Source organism: Grus americana, chromosome 8, assembly GCF_028858705.1.
Source record: "Grus americana isolate bGruAme1 chromosome 8, bGruAme1.mat, whole genome shotgun sequence".
Taxonomy (NCBI): domain Eukaryota; kingdom Metazoa; phylum Chordata; class Aves; order Gruiformes; family Gruidae; genus Grus; species Grus americana.
In genome coordinates, this window is record NC_072859.1 from 6795359 (window position 1) to 6820227 (window position 24869).

At 58.7% G+C, this 24869-nt stretch overlaps 1 protein-coding gene across 1 annotated transcript in view; it reads left to right on the forward strand.

Annotated features, from left to right (window-relative positions):
• CACNA1E (calcium voltage-gated channel subunit alpha1 E) overlaps positions 1-24869 on the forward strand; it is a 167681-nt gene that overhangs the window by 71566 nt on the left and 71246 nt on the right. Inside the window, exons 4-8 of the mRNA XM_054833380.1 lie at positions 8103-8209; positions 8623-8762; positions 19083-19186; positions 20010-20162; positions 20456-20637. Coding sequence (XP_054689355.1) covers positions 8103-8209; positions 8623-8762; positions 19083-19186; positions 20010-20162; positions 20456-20637 — 686 coding nt within the window. The remainder of the gene's footprint in view (positions 1-8102; positions 8210-8622; positions 8763-19082; positions 19187-20009; positions 20163-20455; positions 20638-24869) is intronic.

The window sequence follows — 24869 nt, forward strand, 5'->3', positions numbered from 1 at the left end:
AGCTGAACCCTTCTCCCCATGGGGAGCCCCCCTGGCCCCTCCTCAGGCTTGGATTTGGAAGCCCCCCAAGCTGGCGAGGAGGGGGGCTCTGATCCCGGTTTAACCCTGCATGCTTTGGGGTGCTGTGTGAGGCTGGTGGGGGGGGGCGGGGGGGGTCACGGCATTTCCTCTGTGCCTCGATGTCTTGCCTGAGTTTTGCCACCCCACCCCACCTAGAGCCACCCATCCTGTTGGGGACGGACCCCCGCGAGCCCGTGAATCTCCAGTCCCTGCTGGGTGGTGGCTTTGTCCCTTCCCGCGCCTGCCTGCGTGTGCCCCCTTTGCTCACACCTGGCAGGGTATGGCCATCCTCACCCTGCGGCCCCCGGCCCCCCCCCCCGGCAGCCCTGGGAACTGGCTGCCCCCTCCCTGCGGCAGAGGGGAAGATGCTGAAAACCTCTGGCTGTGCCCCCCGGCCCCCTGGGAGGCTGGCGCAGGGGGCCGTGGTTTATCCCAGGGACCCAGCTCCTAGGGCCGGGTGGAGGGTGCAGATCCCCCTGCTCCTCCATCCTTTCGTGCACCCCCACGCGCTTCTCTCCCCTCCCACCCTCCCTGCGGGTGCTCCCCGGGCGCCCTGGCCGGTGCCCAGCACCGCAGCACGCAGCTCCCCATCAGCTTGCGCTCAGTCCCCTGCTGCCCCCCGAGACCCCTCCTGGGCTTCGCCCCCACCGAAGACCCGAGGCTGAAAACTTCCGCGTGGCCACGCTTTGGTTTCAGGACCCTCCCTGAGCTGTTTTCTGCAGTGGTGATTACATGCAGCTCTTGCCGCTGCCGCTTTCTCTCCCTGCAACTTGTTGGTTAACTTGCCGGCTCCTCCGGCGGGCGCGGGAGAGCTTGCCCCGGTGCCAAGCAGCGATGCCTTGGTCCTGGTGCAACAGGTAGCTCGGGGAAACCCTCTGGCGAGGCATGGGGACGCAGGACGGGTCGCCCACCCTGCTGACCGTCACCGGGGAAATGGTCCCTTTGCAGCTCCGATGCATCGGGTCGAGCCTCTGCCAGGCAGGAGCTGGGGAGCAGCAAAGCCCCCAGGTTGGGGGCGGGGGGGGGGTGTGACCTAGGGGTGAAGGGGCAGCTGACGGTGGGAGCTGAATTCCCCGTGGCATCCCTAAATCTGCCCCTGCCGGCAGCGGTGGGTGGCCGTGGGAGCATCGGTGCGGGAACGGGGACGCGGCAGCTCAGCCTGGAGCCCCGCAGGGCAGCGGCCGGGCCGGCCTGCCTGCTTTTCCAGAATATGCCAAATTATTCATGTGCTTTTTCAGCGCGGTGTGGGAGGGCCCTCGCCCCTTCGGCTTTCATTTAAAGCAAGAAGGAGCCAGGGTGCTGCCGCTGGCCCAGCGCTCCCCGCGTGGGCTGGGGTCCCGTGCCAGTGCGGTGTGATGTCTCATCTCCAGGCAGCTGCTGTCTCCTAGAGACTAGAGCTTCACCACCGCGCAGTTAAAACCCCTCAGTGTTATTCTTTCCTGGAATTTGCAATGCATGAGGGAGATGGGCTCATTTTATATTTTTTTTCCCAGCAGTAAGTGACATATCCCCATGCGAGCGTTGGGCACGGGCGGGCTCCAGGCGCGGGAGCTGAGCATCCCCAGCCATCCCCCGCCTAGCTGCCATCTCTTTCCAAGAAACTCATCCACCCTAGAGCTCCTCCGCATCGCTTGAGCTCTCGAGGGCTTGGGGATGGATGAGGCTTTTTTGGTGATGAGTTTGGTGAGGTTGGCCAGGCAAGTTGTTCTCATCCTCGTAGTTGTAGCCTGGCACAAGCAGCCGGTGCCTTTTCGGTAGGACTAGGGAAAACGTGTGAACATCTCAGCTGCCTGGCCCAGAGCCCGTGGCATCGCTCCTGGGCAAGGGTGGTTTGGGGAGGTTGAGCGTTGGATCTTGGCCACAGTCAATGAGAGCTGCTGGCCTCGGCGGGGAGATGGGCCGCTCCTGGTGCTGCGGGTCGGAGTGGGCACGGCACCGAGGAAAGCCAAGGGGTCTGGGGTGGAGCGCGGGGAGGAGTGGAGGCTCTTCTTCATCCAGCTCCAGTTGACTAGGTAATAGGGCTAAAAATAACTGGTGATTCAGGCCTGTATATCTGCTGGGTAACTGTATAATTATAACCAGCAGCCTCTGCAGTTTGGCTTCCTAGTGTAAATAGGGATGATGCATGGAGGGGAAGGAGGAGAAATACGAGAAACTGGGATTGGGATGCAGCTCCGTGGGGAGACGAGTCTTTGCCTCGCCGGAAAGCCCAGTGCGTTACCTCTGCTGGAGCTGCTCTTTTTACTGGTCCTGCTCAAAATGTGAGGCAGCTGCTGGTTTGGCTGTAGGAACATCTACTCCTCTTCTCCTTTGGAAACAAAGCCTCGTCCTGCCTGCTCTCCTCCTGCTGATGGCCAGGCCTTTAGCCCTGATTTCATTTGTTTGGCTGCCTGGAGAGCTGCAATTCAGTTAGCACATGAGATGGGCTGCAGCTCATCTATATCTGCTCCGTTCTTCATCCGCTTAATCACATTTGACCTGGATAAGATCCCTCTCCCGCCCCAGAAAGGCTGGATGACATTGTGTGGCTCTGGCTATGTCCCCAAGGACGGCCTCTGGCTGCAGGCACGCGTCGGCCGCTGGTCCCTGTCCCCTCGGTTTGGCAGGGGAGCGGGATGTCCATCGGTCCTCTGGGGACCTTGCTGTTCCCTGAGGCGAGGGCTTCCTCCCGTCTCAGCCCCTTTGAGGACCAAATCTGGTGTTGGGCTGGCCAAGAGCAGCAGGGATGTCTGCAAAACCCTGGTGCACATCCCTTGTGGGGATCTTGCTCCGTGGGATGCACACCCACGTGTGCCTCAACCATTTTGCTCACGACGACTCCCATTTTGACCGGGGCATCTCTGATGCTGCATGGGCACTGCCCTTCGGGAACCCCGGCAGCGTTATGCCACACCGGAGCAAGCATCTTCTGCACCTTTGCTTTTGCCCAGCCAAGATTTCGGCAGGTCTCGCCTTCCCGCGGGAAGAGCTGCACCACGTCGTGCTGTCCTTGGGCAGCTCCCTCCTCGCGTTACCCAAGAACATCTCTCTCTCTTTTTTTTTTTTTTTTTTCTTTTCCTCCAGGGCTGTTTTCTGTGCCCTTCATTCATCAGATTTTTAAAATGTTTTTTTTTGGGGAGGGGCGAGTAGGTGTAATGGCAGGTCCATCTTTTTGACAGCCGGGGAGAGCGAGGCTGCCTGTCAGATGGTGAATTTAAACAGAGGCAGCTGTTGTCATGGTGACGCCAAGTTGCATCCTGTTGCTGTGGCAACCAAAGTTAAAAAACTGATGTTAAGGCAGGAGAATCACATGATGTGGTTCTTTTTTGTTTAGGAAAAAAAAAAAAAAAAGGAGGAGAGAGATTTGATTTCCAGTTTTGAAGCGCAGGGTGAGGTGGGGGAGAAGGAGACACTTCTCCACGGAGCTGTTTGCACGTGGCAGGCAGGCGCCCTGTGCCCGCATCCCTACGGGAGTGGCAGCAGCGGGGACAGCTCTGCCCCGACCGGCTCCTAGCTGGCACTGCCTTTGGTTGAGCCCCTGATGGAGACCAGACCACCACATTTTGGAGTCATAAGCAACAACATCTATGGCTGTAGATAGCAAGCAGAGTCTCCCCAGTTGAGGCATGTCCATACGGGGAGGTTCAGGCAGGCTGAGCACCTTGCCTGGGTGCTCCTCGTGAGCTGTGCCGAGACACAAGCGGAGCCCCGAGCCCATGCTCCCTCTCCTGAGCCTGTTTTGCTGTGTGTAACGGGCACATAGGAGCTGGCTCGTGTTCAGAGCTTGGCTGGAGGATTTGGATTCTGTTGGCTCCTTGTCCCTCTGGACGTCGCTTTCAGTCAACCCCAGCGAAGCAGGGATGAGCTGGGAGAGCTGTGTGGTGGAGCGCAGGGATGGGGACGGCTACGAGGCGCCGTGGCTCTGCGGCTGTTGGAAGGGCACTGGATAGGCTTATCTGCTGGGGGAAGATCACCCGTGTCCTTGGGGACAAGCCAGGCAGGTGCCGTAGGGCTGGGGAAACCTGGAGTTGAATTAAGACTGCTCACGGTCTTTGCTCCGCTTGGCATGTTGGGTTTCTCTTGGAAAACAGCCTTGGAGAGGAGGTGCTTGCTTTCCTGCCGTGTGATGCAGGCAGGGCAAGGGGTTAAATCGTTCCTGCCCTTCTCGCTGGCCCTCTGAGGTAGGCTTCTCCAAGAGCCCTTTTGGAGATGCTCACGTGGCCTCACTCCTCTGGTGGTTCTGCTCCTTCCCCACCTGCCTGCCCAGGAGCAGGGAGAGGGCATGGCCACTGAAGGAGGGAGGTGGAGGGGGGCTCTCCGTAGCCCTCAGCCCTAGCCTGCATCCGGGGAGGGATTTATCTTGCACGCAGCCTCTTGGGGAGGTTGCATCGATGTGCCATCAGCACCATAAATCCATCTTCAGGACTTGGAGCTGGGCATGCTCCCTGCGTTAGCAGTATAGATGTTCTGGGTGGGCTGGTTTTGGCACCTGCCTGGGGAGGGAGGTGAAGAGGGGGGTCACAGATGGAAGCAGGGATCCACCGGTGGCTGGACATCTCCGTTCTGCTCCCTGCCAGCTCCCGCCAGACCCACCAAGGAGCTCCAGGCATGGGGTTAGCCCGCAGCGCCTGCTCCGAGTGGGCTGGAGCATGAGTCTGGGGGGGTCCACGTGGCCTGAGGACACCTTCCCCACCTCAGAGGCACGGAGGTGCAGGTGTGGCGTGCACTGGGATCGGCCAAGTTGCTAAGGAAACAAGTCAACGATGCAGGGGAGAGAGCGTTGGGTAAAGGAGATAAATCAATAAGAAAACCTATTTTTACCGGCTCCCTAATGATCCTCCAGGAGAAGCCAGACGAAGGAGGAGGAGAAGGCTGGAGGGAGGTGGGCTTTCATTATCGGGCTCGGAGGGAGGCAAGTGCTACTCTGCATTTTGGGTGGCTCCAAGGTTGTGTAATTAGACACTTAGTGAGAGGGGAAACGAAGGAGTGATAGAGCATCGGCCGGTGGGCTCCAGCCCGGATCTGGGAGGATGCTTGCTTGGCAGAGGTGGAGCGTGTGGATAAAGTTTCCTCCTGGTTTAGCCAGATGTTCCTGCTCTCCCTTGGGGAGGGTTTTCTTACCCTTGGACTCTCAAAACCTGGCACAGCTGGAGCTATAGGGGCTTATTTCTGCAGGGTCCATGCCTTGCAGGTCTCACCTAGCTCCAGGTGTGATAACCCAGGCTCGGGTCCTCGGAAAACCGAACCGGTGGGGTTTGGAGAATCACTTTTGACAGCGACCTCGTGCGTAGGTCGCTGCGTAGGGCAGCGATTGCCTTGTTTCCCTTACATTTGGTATTTGCTGACCTGTCTGCCGGAGCTGGAGTGGGGATGCGGTCCCACGCCGGGGCTGTGACAGATGCGCGCTGTCCTCGTGCTGTTGAGCCAGACGTTGGAGCCAGGGAGGAAAGACAGGGGCGAGCTGAGCCATTAGAGGTGGTCCTGAGCCCCCCAGCCGCTGCCGGGCAGGGCTTCCATGCAGCTGGCTTTGGAAAACTTGGGATTTTCCCACCTGGGTGTTTTCCCCGTGGGACTAGCGGCCGCAGGAGGGAGGAGGCGGTGGTAGATGCTCGGCGGGGTTAGCCACGCTGGGACGGACAGACGGACTCGCCGTGCCGTTCCCACACTTCTCATCTAGGCAAATGTGCCTAGTGCCTGGGGAGCTGGCTGCGCCGCCCCGCTAACGCGCTGTTTTCTTTTCAGCCTGTGCTAATTGCTCACAGACTTTCAGGAAAATGAAACAAAAGACCCCGAAGAGGTCGGTGGCTCGGGGCCAAGCGCTGCGGTCGGTCTGTTAGCTGAAGCGTGCGGCCAGAGGTGGGAAGCAGGGAAAGTACGTGGCTTTTGTAGGAGCCGTGCAATGAAATCCTCGCTTGTACGAAGTCTCGGAGGAAAACTTTTGGGGTCTGGCCTCCCCCCAAGCATGGGGAGCTGCTCGCAATTCGTGCCCGGCTGGCACCGAGGTCCGAGCCCGCAGCAGTGAGCGCTGCAGCGGTCTCTCTTTTGGTTTGTCTTTAACTTAGCAACCATTAATTTCACTGAGTGGCCTTTTAAATGCCTTGGCTGAATCTTTCCTGGCTCTTCTCCCTCCCAGGCTAAATACATCCCCGCTCCTGCAGGCTCTCCTCGGCTGCCCCCCGGGCCGGCTCTCCGGGGACCTGCTCCCACCTTGCCCGCGTGCCGCAGCGTGCACGGGGTCGCTGCTGCCGGGCTTAATTCATGGTTTCCAGTTTCCCATGCTGGTGGCCAGCGCTGCGATGTCTTCTTTTGCCCATGGGCTCAGGGCCAGCGGTTTAAAGCATCTCGCTGTAGTCAGAGGCTTTGGCGGCCAAAAGCCAAGGTTGCAAAAGAGAAAATCCCTTTTTTCCCGGGGGCGGTGGCACGGGCGTTTGGCACCTCCTGACCTGAGCGGAGCGAACCTGAAGCCGCCGGGTCTGGAGAAGCCCGGTGTGGTGGGGAAGGGCTCAGCTGTGGCGCTGCTCCCGTGCCACCTTGGGATGGTAGGAGCATGGATGACTTCTTTATGGGCAAATCCATCCCAGGTGGGATCACAGCCCCTTTCCACAGACACGAGCCTTGGGAGGGTGGCAGTCCCCTCCTGGAGCGGCCGCTGACGCCAGTGTGACAGTAATGCGGCTGTGGGGTTCTTGGCATGGAGCGAGCGGAGGGAAAGGGGGGTGCTGCCTGCTGGTGAATCTCACTGTGTTTCCTGATTGAGGACAACAAGGCTTTTATTGGAGAGGTGGATGGGAAGTCAGAAAGATGTGGCCGTCCTGTCGCTTGGAAGTGCTTTTGTTATCGGGGCTTGGGGGTAGGCCAGGCAGGCGGAGGATGCTCTGCGCCCTCACCTCGCTCCCGGCGGCCCCTGCAAATCGAAAAGCAGGAGGGAGCTGAGGTTGGGGTGCTCTCCTGGGTCTCAGCCTACTCTTTCCTCCCCCTCCCCTCCTCACTCCCTCAGGTCCTCAGATGCCAGCATCTGCTGCCACTTGTCCTGGCGCGGGCTTGCTCCCAGCGGAGGGTGTGTAAGCCCTGGACGTGGCTGTAGGATTCAGGACGATTGTAAGGATCCAACCAGATCCCGTTGATAAGGTGCCACTACCCCTTGGGGTCTCGCTGAAGCGTGGCTGAGCTGGGATGTCTCCGTGGGGAGTTTCTGTCCTGCCCGAACTGGAGCTCAGACCTAGGTATCATCAGTGTCTTGAGCTGTAAATGCTCAGCCTGGTGCTCTGCAGCTCCCAGCGCTGCTTGGGCTCACCCTGCCACCCGCAGGGTGCTTGGCAGGGGACCCTCGGTTCCCTGGACATGTCCACCTTGCCAACGCGGGGCACGGGGTGGGCTGATCCAGGTTGGGTCCCCAGGACCTGCCAGGGAAGCCCTGTCCTCCTCCGCCCGTGCAGATAGTCCCTCCCACAGGGATGCTTTAGGATTGGTGCTGCTGATAGCCTGTGACTCCCCCCCTTATGAGCCCCATCTCCTGCTGCTTGGTGATGGAAGGGAGAAGGCAAGCAGCAGGACCATGGCGTGCAGGGACATGCCAGCCCTGGCCACCAGCGTGTCATGCCAGGGAGAGCCTCCCTGACACTGCCTGGGACCGTGCCAAGCCCCTTTCCAGAGGAAGCCCAGCCTGGTCAGAGCCTGGTTGTCCACCTCCATACTTGTGTCTGTCTTCTGGGCTCCCACCACAAGCAGCATCTCTCTCCCAAGAGATAGGCATAGGCCGTTGGTTAAATGAATGTCCCGTTGCCTTGGGAAGGAGGTGAGGAGGCTCAGCAGGTCTCTGGTGAGGAAGGTCCTGGGGACCCTCGGTTCTCTTGTCACCCCTCTCATTTCCAAACAGCACCAAGGTGGCTTCGCCCTCCTGCCCGGGAGCAGCAGGAGGTGAAAGCTGGGCTGTGAGTGCACGTGTTCCTGCAGGGAAAGCAGTGGTGGTGGCTAACGAGCAGGTGAAACGAGGGGGGGGGCAGGGGTGGGCTGGTGGGTCGGGGACAACATCCACCTCTTCTCTGCTCCTTAACTCCCCTCCACTCCCTTCGAGTACATGATCCTGGCGACCATCATTGCCAACTGCATCGTGCTGGCCCTTGAGCAGCACCTCCCCGAGGATGACAAGACGCCCATGTCACGGAGATTAGTAAGTAATCCGTGTCCATCCCTGAAGGGAACAATGCCATCTACCAGCCCGGTCCTGATGGTTTCAGGGTGGTAGGGTAGAAGGTTTCCTCCGTGACAGGTCCCTCCAGCCTTCCTGTAGCTGCTGTCACATACTGCTCCTCCATGAAAAGGGCTCAGGAAGGTTTAAGCCCCTTAGAAAGTGGGGTAGGGAAGGGGGACTGGGCAACTTGAGTGGGTTATAGCCACCCTCTTTTTTATTTCCAGGGCTGATGCTGGCTGAGGAAGGGCTGGGAATGCTCCCAAAGGGGAGGATGGAGCTGGGGAAGGTGGGAGGGGACACGAGTTGGGTCAATGTGAAATGGCTGGTGCTGCGTTTGCCCTGCGTTTGCCCCGTCTTCCCCTCTCACCATGTCACCGGTTCCCTTCTGGCAGGAGAAGACGGAGCCCTACTTCATCGGGATTTTCTGCTTCGAGGCTGGGATTAAGATCGTGGCGCTCGGGTTCGTTTTCCACAAGGGCTCGTACCTGCGCAACGGCTGGAACGTCATGGACTTCATCGTGGTTCTCAGCGGGTGAGTTGGTGGTGCAGGGCCGTTGGCGGGTATGGGCGGTTGGGCATGGGGGCTCATCATGGTGGGAACATGAGCTCCAGGACATGGTTTGCTGCTGCTGTTGTTGGCTCTTCATCCCAATGAGGGAGGGGAGGATGGTTCCCTGTGCTGGAGGCTCCTGTGTTGGCTTTGCTGTGGGTAGCTGATGGAAGGACAAGGTTCCCCATTGGGCAAGGAGGGCTGGTGCTGAGGGCATCACATTGAGGTTTCCTCAGCTGGTCCCTGTGTCTGTCACCCATCTGGGGATGGGGTGAGAGTACAGACTGATGAGCAACAGGACATGGTTTGGAAGAGGTCTTGGTCAAAGCTCCCAAGGGGAGGGAAAAAATCTCTTCTTCTCTTGCCTTCCCAAGCGCTTTCCAGCCTTGGCCCGGTGCTGGGGGTTTGGGAAGGAGGTCTGGGAGGGCACGTGTTCCCAGGTGATGCTCGCTCAGCATTCCAGCATGCAGCAGCGATGCTGGGGGTGGTAGTGCACAGAGCTTCACGGGTGCTGGTTGTCTCACTGGTGGTGTCACCTGCCGGGGACGTGGCCCAGATTTGCGTCCTGCTTGCGGTGCGATGGGCTGCGCTGGTGACATAGAAACGAACGGGGATATTTGGGCTTCTGCTAGCCAATGGTGGCAGTCGGCTGGAGCAAAAGCCTCCCCGGCCCCTCGCTGTGTGGAGGGCAGGTGGGTGCCTGCAGCCACCGAGGGGCCCTGGGAAGAGGGTGCCGTTGCTTTTTGTGTGCCGATGGAAACACCACGTTCAGAGGAGCTGGTTTGATGCCTACAAACAGATGGTGTCTGTGGATCTCTGAGCGCTTCATGAGCTCTGTTGGGTGCAGAGCAGTTGCAGGGCTGGCTGGGAAACTGAGGCACAGGAGCCAGGCAAGATACCTGGGGTCTCTCCTGAGTTGCTTGCTGCACAGTCACGTTTCTTGGCTGGCAGCCTTCTCCTGGCTGGTGGCACCGTGTGGGACATGTCACCCATCGAGCGTTCAGAGGAGGAAGGGGGACGCTGAGCCTGGTGCTACCAGGGAGGCGGCGATGGGTGCTGGTGAAGTGCAGGTTGGGACTGTGCTTGAGAGAAGGCTTGAGAGCGACATGACCGGGAACGTTTTGACTCCCTTGAACCAGCGTGGACCTGCACGGCCTCGCTGGGGAGTGGGACCATCTCTGCCTGTGAAGGCAGGATGTCTCAGTGTGCCCGGTGGTGGGGTGCTGCTTCTCGGTGGGCAGCGGACGTGCTGCCTGCGGGCAGTGCAGCCGTCGCACAGGATGCTGCTGGCTCTTCCGTATCCGCAAAGCGACTTTTGGGGAGGGCTCCGTGGCCAGGCGGGCTCGGTGCTGCGAGGGGAGCGGCCACACACAGCTCCTGGGCTGGGTAAAGGGCGTCACCTCTCTGGGGACAGCGTGGGACTTGTGTCACCCCCGGCAGCAACTCGGGGGGATGTCTCAGCCTGGCTGCCGTGCGGGGCCGAGCGTGCAGACAGTGGCCGGGTGGCTGGGAAATGCCCATCGGCTGCCTCCTGGCCCGGGCATCCTTTGGGGCTTGGGCCAAGGGGAAGCACTGGGCTGGGAGGTGGCGGGGGTGGGGGGGATTCTCCGCAGACCTGTCCCTGCCCTCCCCGCGGCTCCAGGCGAGCTGACTGTAACCGAGCCGGTGCTGAGTCAGCGCTCGGCAATTACTCACTCGCGAAAGCCTCGCCAGCTCCTTTCAGCGCCGTGCTGCGCCGGGCCCCGTGCCAGCGAATCAATTGTCCGTGAAGGGCTGTTAGTGCCGCGCTGGCCGCCCTGCCGGGAGGTGCCCGGGTCCCCCTGACACCGCCGGTTACGGGGTACAGCCCTCCAGGGTCTGCTTCACCACCACCATCTCCCCCTCGCATCCTGACGTTTGCTCCAGCAGGACAAAAGCCTCTCCAAGAAATGCCCGGGCACCCGCCGGCTTTGCCCCAGCGATCCCGACACCCGCTGGCATGGGCTCACCGGGCTTTTTGGGGTGAATTCTGTTGTTTGATGGGTGGAGGAGACAACCTGCAGATTTTCATCCTGGACCGGTTTTGGGGAGGATGGGGTCACTGGGGGATCAGCTGGACCAGGTCATGGGCTCCTCTGTGCCGTTCAGCTTTTTGCTTTTGCCGTGCGGTGCTGACAGAGCTGCTGTTCTTCGGCGCCGTGGTCGAGCCTCCCTAGCAAGGAACTCTTGCCTGTTTGATCTGCTGAATTATTGGCAAATTTCTTCAGCAAATAATCCTCGGCTGGCAAATGACTTGCAAGCAGCTTGCGGGAGAGGGTTTGCACTTGGTGGTTCGCGCTGTGTTGGTTGCATAAGGCGGGCGGTGAAGTCTGCACGGGGGATGTGTGCGGGCGACCGGCGGGTTCAGGATCGTCTTTGCGGACTAAAACTTTACGTTTGATTAATACGTGAGCGTCTGGACAGAGACTATCGACCTCGGGGGAATTAATGGCTGTTGGGATCTTTTTGCGAGTTAGCAAGAGACGGTGGCTGTGGTGGAGGGGATGTGGCGAGCATCGGAGGTGTAGGGCAGCGCTTGCCTCGGGATGGGCTGGCTGGTTTGGGATGCTGCTGCATCCATCCCATGGTGATGGACCAGAGGGGATATCCGGGATCCATCCCCGACAGAGCCAGCATCACGCTCGCTGGTCCCTGTCCCTCCAAGGGTGACGCAGGGTATTGCTCTTCCTTTCTGGACTTATTTTTTGCCATGTGTCCTCTGGGAGAGGTGGCGTCACGGCCCCAGACACCACCTTGGGGTTTTGGTGAGCAGCGCTCTCCCTGGTGTAAATTAGCCTAACGAGGGGCTACTGCCGTGAGCGGCCTCCTGGGACCCTGCGCAGGAATGGATGGCACTGACTTGGGTTCAACTGGTGTTTGCTTCTTGTGTCAATAAATCCAGATATTTCATCTCAGTGGAAATCAACGCCCACCTAAAACTCCCTGATGCTAAAGCTTCCACTGGGGAACTAATAGTCACATTTGTAAACCTGCTCTGTTTATAACCTGTGGTTTCCAAATTATCATTTCTGCCTGAAAAAAACAGCCCGTTCTCCCTCAGCTAAAAATATTTTTCTCCAAAAACATGCATAAAATACCTTCGCTCGTTCTGAGGCAGAGCCGGGGAGGGGGGAACGTCTGTGTGTCCCCTGGGGCTTGGGGATGCTCGCCTTGCCCATGCGTGAACCGGAGCTGGCTGGGTGCGGAAGCTGGAGTTGTGACTGGCTCAATGCAGCGTGTCCCGGACCAAAAAGTAGAAAATTGCTCGGAAATGGTCAGAAAGGGCAGTGGGAGCTTGGTGACCTCTTAATCGGTGGGCCGATAGGATGAGGTTGAAGGAACCATCAGTAACTTCTCCCCGGGTGTCGTTAGTGTAACGAATAGAGAACGAGGACCCTACCCCAGCCTGCCTTGTCCTACACCATATCGGAAGGCGCTCAGGGATAAAGAAGGGTTAAACTCCCTCTGCAAATATCCAGGTGGGTGTGTGCTTCACACACTCCAATGCCTGAGCATCATAGCACCGCGCTGGCTTTTTTTATAGCGGTTGCAGCGGTAATACAATAACACGTTACGTGAGAGGTGAAGGGGTGGGGGAACACTTCTAACAACGGGGGGGGGGGAAAAATCAAAATGGAAATCAAAAGGCCCTTGTGAAGTTGTGCTGCTCAGGAGCCGGGGAAGCAGCCGCTGTAAAAACCAGGATAAATACAGCGGCGTCACTAAAAGGAAGAGCTGGCGTCAGGGTTTTTCGGAGGGTTTAATAACAGCCGCTACACCTAGATGCCTTTTGTGAAGCCCTTGGGCACTGTGGTTTTCATTAAGTGATTTTGTGGGGCAGAGCGTGGCCGAGGGAAGGCAGGAACGAACGATTGCCCGCCGTGCCCGCCCTGCCGACCGGCCGGTCACCAGCCCGTGTCGGTGGAGGAAAGCCTGGCTCTCCGAGCCCTGACGGCTGGCCTGAAAACCAAAGTCCTCTCCCCGCAAAGGCGAGCGGCAGCCACGAGCCCTGCCTCTCCCTCTGACCTCCCGGTGAAACGCTGCGCGCGCCCCTGCCCGGATTTTCAGCCGTGGCTGGGGCGAAGGAGGGGAGAGCCGTTCCTGGGAGGCTGCGTTCCTCTCCGCTGCGGGGCTGCAACGTGAGCACGAGGATGAGGAGGGCAGGTTGTCGCTCATTGTAGCGCTGCCTGGATTTTGGGATGACTGTCCTGGAAAGTGCCCGGTGCCCTTTTTGCGATTCCCCTGGGCTCCCCCGTGGCAGAGACGAGGACGCTTTGCCCTCTGGTATTTAGTGCACCTTGTGCAATCCAAGCTCTGCGTGTCTTAGCTGGTCCTTCTGGTCTTGCAGATGAAGGGGGAAAGGAGGGAGCACAAGTGTAGCATCCTGACGTGATTATTCTGCTGGAGCCTGTACCGTTGCAAGGAGTGTTGTGTCCTGTAGGATAAACCAGTAAGGAGACAACCCCGAGTCCAAAAGTGGAGCAATGCTTTGATCCCACCAGACAAGGCGTTTTTCCCCTCTTCCCTTCTTTTCCTTTCATGAACGGCACCGGTCTCCAACCTGACGTCTGCCCCATCTCCCACCCCCTTCCCAGCTCTTTCCTTCCAGGACAATTAGTAAAGTGTTTGGTCTTTCGTTTGGATGAATAATTAATTCCCCAGCTTTGTGAATGATTCATGTGCCATATGCCACGGCGATGGGACGTGCCTGACATCGGCACCTCGTACAAAGGGCAGCGCTGTTTCTCCGGTGAGAGGATGGGATGGGTGAGGGAAAAGGCTCCGTGCTGCAGAGGACAGGTCGGGGGGGGGGCACATGGGGTGACCCCTGGGCAGGCAGACCCATGGCTCTGCTTGTGGGGAAGACGAGCATCCTGCCGTCCTCCGGCACAGGATCCGGCCCATGCGCCACTCGTGCGCTTCATCCCGTCCTTCCCGGCTCCCGCAGTGAGTCAGTCCTTCCCACTCCCAGGCGGCTGCTGGTCCGTGGGGGCATCACCCCCCCCGACACCCTTGCAGAGCTCCAGGGCTGAGGGGAAGCCCTCGTCCTCCCGGGGGGTAAAAGCCTGGGGCCAAACTGCGAAGTCCCCACGTGCCGTTTCTTTGCACTGCCGTGGACCTTGCTCCGGGAGAGGAGTTGCAGGGTAGAAGTCTGAGGGAGGGGGAAAGGTGTTATTTTCCTCCACATCCTCCCACGGGGAGGTGGTATCACCCGGGCTTGGCTGGATATCCCTGGGGTCTCGGACCTCTCCTTTGGTACGAGTTTAGACAGTTCCTGTCATGGTACATGGTCGCCTGTGCTGCTTTTGTCTTTGCGGGACCAGCTCTCCAACCTCCTGGCAATGACTTTAGGTTTCCACCAGGTCCAGCATCTCCTCCCCCCGACGGATCCCGCATCTGCCGAGAGGCGTCGCGGGGGCCGGAGGCAGGAGGGAGGCGTGGGGTTCGGTCAGCTCGCAGGGTGCAGAGGGGATGCTCCCTCAGGCACCAAATCCTGGGGACTTCTCCAGGAGGAAATGCCCTGGGAGATCATTTTGTCCCCCCTAGATCGAAGGCTGGTGAAGGCAGGTTTTGTGTTCACCCTCATCACAGCTTGCAGGGAGTCGCCGGTCCCGGTTCAGGGCTCTCAGAGCTGCCAGGAAAGATGGGATCAGCAGCTTTGCAGCAGAGCAATCCACTTGTGTCATGGCCCCGAAACCTAGAAAGACCCAGTGAAGAAGATGGAGGCTTTGAGGTTGCTCTGAACTGTGCCGAGGGCAGGACTTGGACCTGGTTTGTGTCCCTGTCCCTTGGCATCCCCAAAGCCGGAGCACTGCGCTCTGCTGGGGCATCCTTGGGGTGGGCGACCCGATCCCACTGGTCCTGTCTCGAGCAGGGTTTGGACCCAAGAGCCTACAGGACATCCTGCTCCTCGTGACAAGTCTGCAGAGAGGGCAGGGATTCACCGGCAGAAAAGGGCAAGAATGGGGTAAATTCATCAGGTAACTTACTTTCCATGAGCCGTTTGACCAGTGTATTAATTATGAAGTAGTCTCCCTCATAGAGTCAGGTGGCAGTGCAGGCCCTCGGGGGCCTTTCCACTTAATTATAAATATTAATTTGCACGTCAGCCAGCCAGCCAGCACCCTCCCTGCCCCAGATTTTGAGCTGAGATTAGCCCGTCTCGGCCGATCCCTTCCTCCACCCAGAGCCCAGGAGCTGCCCTTTCCTGGGACGGCTTGTCTGCGCGCGCCTCCGCAGCGGTCCCCGATGGAAATGGTGGAGGGGATGCTCGCTTTGGGGTTGGGGGGGATGAATTGAGGGTGACCCTTTGGGTGTTCAGCCTTTGCTTGGGGTCCCCAGCGCGACGCCCGTTGCAGCACGTCCCGGGGCTGCGTGTGCTGTCCCCAAGGGCTTGAGGCTTCAGGGCTGCGGGTGCTGCTCCCCACGGGGGGACGGGGACGGGAGCGACATGCGGCCCCTGGCACGGGGCAGCGGAAGCACGGTGGGCGCCGTAGTGTGCAATAGCGCCCGAATTCGGCGCTGGCTCTGTGCTAGTAAAAGGGCTTTGTGTAGGCAGGGTCATCAAGCGTTGCTCATGCTTTATTCTGCCAAGTCCCAAAGAGCAGAGAGTCATTTTAAATGTGATTATTCTTTTTTTTCTTTTTTTTTCTTCCCCCCCACCCCTGGGAAAAGAAATCCATAGGTGCAGGTCTTCAGCTGGAGGCGAGGGCGTGCGCTTTGCTCAGCTGCTGCGAGCTGGAGCGGTGCCCGAGGGCTGAGCATCGCTCTGCCGGCAGCCAGCCCCAGAGCCCGCAGGTGCGGCGGGCCCAGCAGGAGCTCGCCCTTCGCTCCGCAGCCTGTAAATAAATAAAATAAAATAATCATCCTCGTTGCAGACACAAAGCACTGGATTTTTTTTTTTTTTTTCCCCTCCCCGAAAGCATGTTTTTGTCTGCTGGTGATTGCTCACTATTCAATTATACTTTTGGGGATTAGCATATATTTCCCATCCTGCCTCCTCTCTCATTTGCATTCTTCCAATAGCTCCTCTCTGCTCTTTTCTTCACCTGAAGCCTCTTCCCCCTTTCCTCCGAAGAAATAAAACTAACCCCTTTGCCTGGGTGACCTATAAAAACGCCTTCACTTTTTTTTTTTCCTTCTTCTTTTTTTCTCCGGTACATATGATGAAAAGCATGAGATCATTGGGATTTTTATAGCCCAATCTGGCAGCTTTTTTCAAATAACTTGGATGGTGAGATGTAATTTTAGTTTGGGTCCTTGCCTAAAAATAAAGAATAATTATTAGCACATCAGACGTGGATATTGTAAGGGTTCGAAAAGGGTTTAAATTGTTCTACAGATACTGGAGCTGCCACCCCGTGTTAGCACAAAGGTCTGTCACAGCCTGAGTCCCGTCTCTGCGCCGTTCATCCTGAGGAGCTGTGAGAAACCTTAACGTGCGTCAATAAATAAATCGGAAATTGGTCGTGATGGGTGATATGGGTGGCTCTCAGGGGAAAAAAAAAAAAAAAAAGGCATGCGTAGAAGGTTAATAAGCAATTAACAGGTGAGATGCTGAAGTCCAAAGCGGGAGGGTGTGTTTTGAGTGTTGTATTTATTATTAGCAGTGACGTGGTGGTGGTGTCTGTGCGTACCAGCGAAGCCTGGCTCTTGGGGAGAGGTGATGTCTCTTAATTTAGAGCCACCGAAGGGCTTGGGAAAGGCAGGCAGAAGCCATCCTTGCATGCCTGGAAGCTTGCTTCGCTTTTTCCAGCCACCTCAATTGATCTAAAGGTGGTCCAGGGCTGCTCAGACCCTGCTCAGGGGCTCTGGGGTGCCTCGGGGCTCTGGGCTGGGAGGGTTTGCCAGGAGCAGCTCCAGCAGCGTGTGCTCCCGGTGCGTCCACCCTCGCCGGGAGCCGCGGCTGTGCCCGCAGAAGGACGCGCGGGCGCCTGTTTCGTAGCGGTGGGTCATCATTCCGTCGCGGGTTGGGAGACACCTCGGCAGCGCAACCACCTCGCTCTGGTGATCTGTCCAAACCTCCTTCCAAAAGAGCTCGTGATGTCCCTCGTCCCCCAGCGAGGACAAGGAGCATGTCACCTTGCCACAGAGGAGTCCCATTCTTAGCAGCTAATTTAGAGCGCTGGGAAGCAGTGCCCTGAAATCGCCTGAACCTTGCCTGAAGGCTCGGCGCGGCGGCTCCTCAGCCCTTCAAACGAATCTGGGTTAGCGCAGGATTTTGCAGCCGGGGAGCTCTGCTCCTCTCCGCTGCGACAGGCAGCCGGTGACGGTCCTGCCCCGGGGAGGAGATGTGCGGTGGGGCTGGGAGCAGCGACGGCTCCACCTCCATCGCTCTGCCTGGCTCTGTAGGACCACAGCTCGTGCTGCTCCGTGGTGGTAGGAGAGAGCTGTCGATACCACTCTGCTGCCAGGATGCTGCCAAGTTGGGCTTTTCACGGCACGGGATGTGTGTCGGCGAGTCCTCAGGAGAAGGGCTGGAGCTTGCATCCAGCCCGGGAGCATCCCTGGTCTCCTGGAGATGCTCGACCCCGGCTGGAGTCAGCACAGGGGCTGCAAATAAATGCCTTTCCCCTGTTGGTTTTGGGAGGCTGGTTGGACACCAGGCATTGGGATGTGAGGAGCAAAAGCTGAAGGAGGGTCTCGGGATCTCCAGCGCGACGTTGAACGCAGCGTGTCCTCTGCGCCGGCGTTTTGGGGAGCGCTGGGTTACCCTGCTCTCGCTGGCAGGTTGCGTGAAAGAGATGAAAGCGCCTGTGCTCTTCTCTCTCCCACGTGCTGCCGAGTGGCTGTGCTTTATCACACTTATTGATTTTGATCTTACAACCAATTTAACAACGCAGCTCTCCCCAGCCTCTGGGTGCTCCTGACTTAATTAAGTCCCTTTTCTGCTCTGCCGTCAGCCCCGTGGGTAGCAGGGGCTGGTCTAGGGCTGGGGCATAGGGACTGTGCCCAAGGGGGACGGGAGAAAGGGAAAGTGCCATCGAGGGTAAAAGATGCCCGTATGTATCGGGGGTAAGCAGCCTGACACACGGAGAGTTGTGGGTGATGCCGGGGCGATGCATCCCAACTGCTGCTGGGGCCAGGCTTTGCAGCTGACCCCTCGCGCCGAGGCAGGGAGGAAGAGGAGGCTAGGAAAAGGAGTCGAAACAACCTGGTTTGCTGACGCGAGAGCGTTTCTGCTGCCGCCGGGGTATCCTAGGAAACCCAGCCGCCTTTCTGGAGGGGCAGGTTGGTACCTGCGTACCTCGGGGAGAGGGGGAGAGAAAGAGTGCTAATTGCTCAGCGCGCCAGAGAGCTGCTCTGGCCTGTAATTAGATGAATTAGTGGAACAATGACCCAATTTCCCTCGGTTTTTGGATTGCTGCAAACAGCCCCGAGGTTGCTGCCTCCCTCTGTCCCACTCTCCTCCCCGTCCCCTCCTCTCCCATCCCCTGCTCCTCTACTGCAGCCCTCCCTCCTTCTCCTCGCCCGGCACCTGGGGACCGAGCCCGGACGGGAGAGGAGGCCACGAGCTCCAGCACCATCCTCCGTGCTCCCGCGGCTCTGCCGTACCATCCCCGTCCCCCCGGCGGGTTCTGAAGCCCTGAGTATTTCTACTGCTGGACTCCGTGTGCACCAGCTCCCTTCTGCCCCAGTTTGTTTTCCAGAGATGGGCTTGAAAAAAAATCTTTGTGTTTCAAAAGAAAACCTCTGGAGTCCTTCCTGTGCCTGCTGGTTGCCTTCCAAGGTCATCAAACTTTTATTACTATAGATTTTTGAATGCATGTGAGGTTCTCGGCTCGTTCTCAGCAATCCCAGAGGTGGGACTCTAAGGAAGCTCCATGCGTGGAAAAAGCCAGAGCAGCTGATGGCATGAGGTGCTGCTGGGGGAGCCTGGGTGACCATCAGGGGAGTGACCCCCAGCTCTGAGGCACCATCTCTGGTCCATGTGCCACCTGCCTGGGAGGGACTTTAAACCCATGCAGCTGTGACGAGCACTACGTCTGCAGCGTTGACTGCACGGCGTGGGTGACGACCAGCACTGCGGTGTGAGGCTGTCCCCAGCCGTCCTGGCGTGTGCAGGGCGTTGATGGGGGGCTGCCGGGGTTCAGTGGCCCCCGGGTGGCTTTGGCTGGCCAGGGTGGCCCATGATGTTCGATGCCAGCGTCGAACAGGGCTGGCTGGCGTGTGAGTTTTGGGATGCGTGGAATCTCTGTACCTGCCCTCGTGGCTCCCCACGGCCTGGTGTGAGAACGTGGCTCCTGCCCGGGGTAACTCTGCTCCCTCCCTGTCTGCCCGCAGCATCCTCGCCACCGCTGGGACGCACTTCAACACCCACGTGGACCTGCGGACGCTGCGGGCCGTGCGCGTGCTCAGACCTCTGAAGCTCGTCTCGGGCATTCCCAGTAAGTTGGATGGATGCTCCTGGTCCTCCTCCTGGGGCACCCGCATCCGTCCCTGATGTCCTTCAGAGTGAGAGGGGTCCTCGTGCCACCTCGGAGATGTAGGATGCAATCAGGGAAGAGAGGGACGAACCTCCCTATGGAGAGGGGATCGTACACGCCGCCTTCCCACCCGCCCTGGGGTAGCCTGCAGGGGAGGGCGCTGTAGGACGGCAGCGTTTGGTGTCCCCGGGTGGCATTTCCCCCCGTCCAGCCCGCTCTGTGCCGGCACAAGGCTGGGATCGCTGGCTCACCGGGACCTGCCGGCAGCTCCGCTTCCCTGGCCAGAAGGCGGTGGGTGGATCCTTTCAGGACTGAGGTTTATTCGGGGGAGATTTTGGTTTTTTGCAAGATTTCATCTGCCGGTACAGGGATAAATAAAGAAACTAGGCTGGTGCCAGCACCGGTCCTCCCGTCCCTCCTGCCCTGGGCGCAGGCCGGGCTGGATCCGTGCCTTGGGGGACAGAGCTGTGTGGGCCGTGTCCCACCAAGCCCAGGTGGGACAAGGACAGGCAGGACACCAGGGCGGGGACCCGTGCCAGAAATCAGCTCTCCTGGAGCCTTGCTCTGCAGCCTGGCCCCCCCTGCTCCCCCGGGACCGTGCTTTCCTCCGTGGTCCTCGCCTGCCTAAAGGGATGCTCCAGGCTGTGCTGGCCTCTTCAGTCTGTCTGGTGACTGTCTGTCCTCTCTGCTCACCGTCCTCCTCTTGCTAGGGGTGGGATGGATGTGCCCCGGGCAGGGGGTTTGCATCCCCGTGCTGAGCTGTGCTCTCTCTTTCCCCTCCCAGGCCTGCAGATTGTGCTGAAATCCATCATGAAGGCCATGGTGCCTCTCCTCCAGATCGGCTTGCTGCTCTTTTTCGCTATCCTCATGTTTGCCATCATCGGCCTGGAGTTCTACAGCGGGAAGCTGCACCGAGCCTGCTACACAAACAATTCAGGTGGGGAGAAGGGCTCTGCACCCGCGCTGTATCCCACGGGCAGAAAACAGCTGGGGCAAGTGCACGCTGCTATTGCGGGAAGCCCGGGGCTGAGAAGATCCTGCGTTTTGCTTTGTGCGCGCCAGGCGTCACCCGGTTGCGTCCGGGATGTCCCGATTTCTTACGGGCGCAGTTTGCGTGCAGCCGGAGCTAGTCTCAGTGGGGTCCCCTGCTTTGTCCCAAGCCCGTCTGCATTCAGGCTCTTCCCTTTGCCTGTCCCCTGCGCCTCTCTTACCTCTGCTCTCTGCTCGCAGGTGAACTAGAGGAGCTGGACCCCCCCCATCCCTGCGGGGTGCAGGGTTGCCCCTCAGGCTATGAGTGCCGGGAGTGGATCGGTCCCAACGATGGGATCACGCAGTTCGACAACATCCTCTTTGCTGTGTTGACCGTCTTCCAGTGCATCACCATGGAAGGGTGGACCACAGTCCTGTACAATGTGAGTAGCGCTGCTTTGGGGTCTCTTTGGGGATGGGGAGCCGGAGATGGTATTTCCATGTCCTGGAAGCCGGTGAGATGCTGAGTTTCCTTTGTGATGGGGATGGGATCAGTCCTTCCCATTTGGGCAGGAGATGGGGCATAGAGGCACGTGCTCCACGTCTCTGGGCGAAGCGGGGCTCTAAGAGCTTGGCCCCTGCCTCCGGGCTGGTTGTGCAACCCGTTGCAGAGAGCAAAACCTTGTGGGCATGGGCTGCAGCAAACCTCCTGCTCGAGGGCTGTCCCTGGGAATGCATCCTTCCTTCCTTCCCTGCTCTGCCTCCTGCGCTCCCCGGGGCGGCTCCGTAAGAGGGGCCGTGGTTTCTGGGCGCTGCTCTCCCTGCGGACCAGGCGGTGGATGTGCCTGCATCCCTGCGGTGGCCTTGGGAAGCCCCAGAGCTGGGTTCAGATCCCCTCCCTGGGACAGGGGAAGCATTTTGGTGTCCGACAGGGAGCCGAGATCTTTGGTATTTGTGCTGCAAATGTCTGTTGGTGCTGAGGGAGCAGGGAACGGCCGGGCTGGGTTCCTGTGGTTTGCAGCTGCTTGAAGCTGCTGATGCCCGAGCTCTTGGGGTATGCAGGGAGCGACTTGGGGGCAAAGCTGGAAGCAGAAAAAAAAAGCTACAGGCGATCACAAAGTGCGACGTTGTTGCGGGTGATTTGCTGTATATGTACATTTTAGTTTATGGGCTAGAAGCAACTATGCCAGTTCTGTTCCCAGCCTAATTTCAGCATCGATTTCGGCGTCATTGCACCGGGAATGTTTTTATACCCTGGTTCCCATAATGCCTGGAGATTTGCAGAGCGGCATTGCTCTGTGGGAGGCAAATTGGGTGGCTTGTGATGGGGAAACATGCTTCGATAGTTATTTCGTCGTGAGCAGAAAGGCTGGTTTTTAACCCCAGGTGAAGGCACTGTGCTGCCAGTGTTGGGGTCCTCCTCCCGCTCCATCCATCCCAGGGTCCTTCTGGGGGTGCAGGATGATGTTTGTGGGTAGACCAACCATGAAACCCAGACTGGGGTAGAAAGGAAAGAGTTCATGGCAAGGGCTTGGTTTTTCTCTTCCTAAAGGCGATGGCGGTGTCAGGATCTGCTGCTTTGGCGGGACAATTAGGCAGGATTGAACCACCTGGGAGTTCAGACCAAAAAAAAGAACATTTCTTGGCTGTTTCTGGTGTATCAATGGGATTAGAGACTTAACTACAGCGCTTGTTGCCCAGGCATAATTGAATATAGTGGGAAAGGTGATTTTTCCTGCCCGGCGGCATGGTTCCCCTGCCTTTAACGTGGCTAGGCAGCTGCTGCCTGCTCCCATCGCCGTGCGGCAGTCCATGCATGCCCAGCACTGCCCGTGGCAGGCGCCAGCGACCTGCCCTGCGCCTTTTTTCTGTGTATTAGTGACCGGCTTTCTGCAAACCCCAGGGGCTGCTTCCCTTCTCACCGTCCTTCGGTGCCTGCAGCAATCAGCTGCGGCAGTCCCCGTGCTAGAGCTCCGGTTGTGGTGTGCGAGGAGCCAGTGAGCAACGTGGACGGGGAATTTATGGTCTGATCGACCTCAAGGGATTGTGTCACTGGTTCCTGAGAAAGCCTGGTCTCCTGCTGTTTGGGATGTCTGTGCTGGGAAGGCTGGAGCCGATCTGTTCGGTGTCTGGGATTTGCTGATCCGCCGTCTGGATCTTACTGGGGAGATGGGAGATGCTGCTGGGAGCACAGAAAACCACGCTCTGCAGGACCTACCCTGCGGGATCCCCTGTTTACCACCGTGGCTGCTAAACTGGGGACTCTCCAGGTCTCCTGGGGAGCCACAGCCCCGGTATCCGAATGCTCTTCCCAGCACTGGTCGCAATGCCGGGCAGACGCGCTCTGTCACGGTGTCCCCGACGGCCGGGATCGCAAGGTGCCTCCCTTTCCCGCTCCTCCGCAAAGAACCAGCTATTACTCACTTATAACGGAAAGGATTAAGGACCTTCCTTGGCTTTTAATTGAATGAGGATCGGGGCCTCGGGAGTAAAATGCTGCTGATTCACTTTGGGAGGTGGGAAGGGATGGATGCTGTTCCCAGCACCGTCGGGCTGCGCCTCCCGCCCTCCCCAGGGACACTGGCTGTCTCTCAGGGTGCCTCTACGTTACAAATGCTATGGGTGCTCAGGCCGTTTGCTGCTTGGAGGCAACAAAATGGGCTTGTACCTTTTCTTTTTTTTTTTTTCTTTTTTTTTTAACCAGAAAAATGAGGTGTGCAACATGGGGGGTGCGGTCCCTGGGGGATGCTGGAGGAGGGTTGGGCAGGGGTGGAAAACCACTGGGATGCTCTTCCATCACCTTCATCACATGGAGCAGCAAACGAGGCCAGGCTGCTCACCAGCGTAGACCTTGCCCAGTGCATGGCCCAGGTTTGGGGGGGTCAGTGGGGGACACTCTGTTTGCCCGCCGGAGTAGAGCGATGGGAGGCTGCAGCCTTGCAGAGGAGAGGGAGATCGCAGGAAAGCCACTTTAATGATCTCTCACAGAAATTGCTTACTATGGTATTCCCCTGTGTAACTGTATCGTGATTTAAGAGCCATTTTTTTCCACAATTTTGCCGGGACTAGAAGCGTGGCTTCTGGAATTTGTAGATGGCGTCACAAAAAGCTAATTGGCCCCGTGGTACCTTCCACGTGTGTTATTGCGGTGGATGTGTTTGCCTTTTGCATTGTTTTCATCAGCCTTGCCTGTGTGAAATGCTGTCTTGCTAGGTAGGGATCGCAGTGGGGGTGAAAAAAAAGGGGGGGAAAAAAAAAAAGAAGAAAAGAAAAAAAGAAAAAGCCTTAAACTGTAGGATGTTATGGCTTTTCCAGCTCCTGTCCCTGGGACTCTGAAGGACTTTAATTTCTTTCAGAGGGGAGTTTTGGCTTTGCGGTCCTCTGGCTGTCTCTGCAGTCCAAAACAGGGGCTAAGGAGAATTTTGTTTTTCTTCTTACGCTGGAGCAGATGCCCCGTCCCTGGGCTGGCTCGAGACCAAACCTGATTTCTGTAGAGACCAGAGGGAAGAATAATGCTGGCAAAGAGGCTGGCTGTCCTACTTCTGCACCTCTGCTGGCATGACTGCGCGGGGCAGGGGCCGGGTCGCAGTTTTGTCATTAAACAGCGATGCTGGGATGCGGGAAGGGGCGGCGGGGTTGGTGAGGGGCTGCCGGCGCGTGCCGCGGGGCTGGCCAGGCACGGCACGGGTGCTCGGCGGTGCCGGTGGCTTTGGGTGCTCAGCTCGGCTCCCCCGATCCTGGAGAGCAAACGGGAGAGGAGTTTGAAATCGCAATTTCCCCTGAAACACTGACTCGAGGGGCCGCGTTTATTCACTGCGATTTGTTGGTGTGCTTTCCCGTTCGGAAGCGCTCGGCCTCTGTGCTTGCAGGTAGCGAGGAGGAGCATGGCTTGCAGGGAGCTGCCACTCTCCTCTTCCCCCCCTGCCCCCCAAAACGCTGCGGGGAGCTGAGATGGGAAGAAAACCACCCGTGGCAGGCACGTGGGGGGCTCTGCAGGGAGAGGGGGCAGCCCTGCCTGCTCTGGCTGGGTGCTTTGCCCGGAGCGGTGCTCTGGCGCATCTCTCTCCCCTTCACGGGGCACGAGGCTGCCGCGGTTGCTGAAGTTGCACGCGGTTGCGGAGGGCCACAGGTACGGGCACGGGCAAATGCCCAGCCGTGGCCGCGGGCACCCTCTGCTCGTGCCGGGAGAGGCTCCACGCGCTTCGCTAACGCAGCACAGCCGGTGCAGAGGAGCAGAACGTGCTGGGCAGGGAAAGCCCGTTTCCCTGCGTGGATCCGACCCTCAGGTTGAACTCCTGATCCTGATCCTGCGGCCCCAGTAAAGTCCCGAGAGTCGGAGCAACCCGCAGACAGGCGGGAGTGCCCGCGTGGCAGCGGTGACCGAGCTGCAGCTGGGTCACGCAAAGAGCCGACCTTGCGCAGGACCGCGGCTGTTTGCAGCGATGGGTAAAAATATTTTCCTGCTAGGCACGTGCGTTAAAGCAGCACTGGAAGAGCAGCCGCGCCGCTAATTAAAAACGCATGGCAAAGCCTAACGGGAGCTAGCCGCCCGCGGTTGCTTGCTATATAAACCCAACAGGTCTCTCGTAGCAGAAGCGATTGGGTCTGTAGGGAAGCAGGAGGGTGAAAAGGTACGGGGAGCCCCAGGAGACACCGGGGCTGAGCCTGGGAGCCT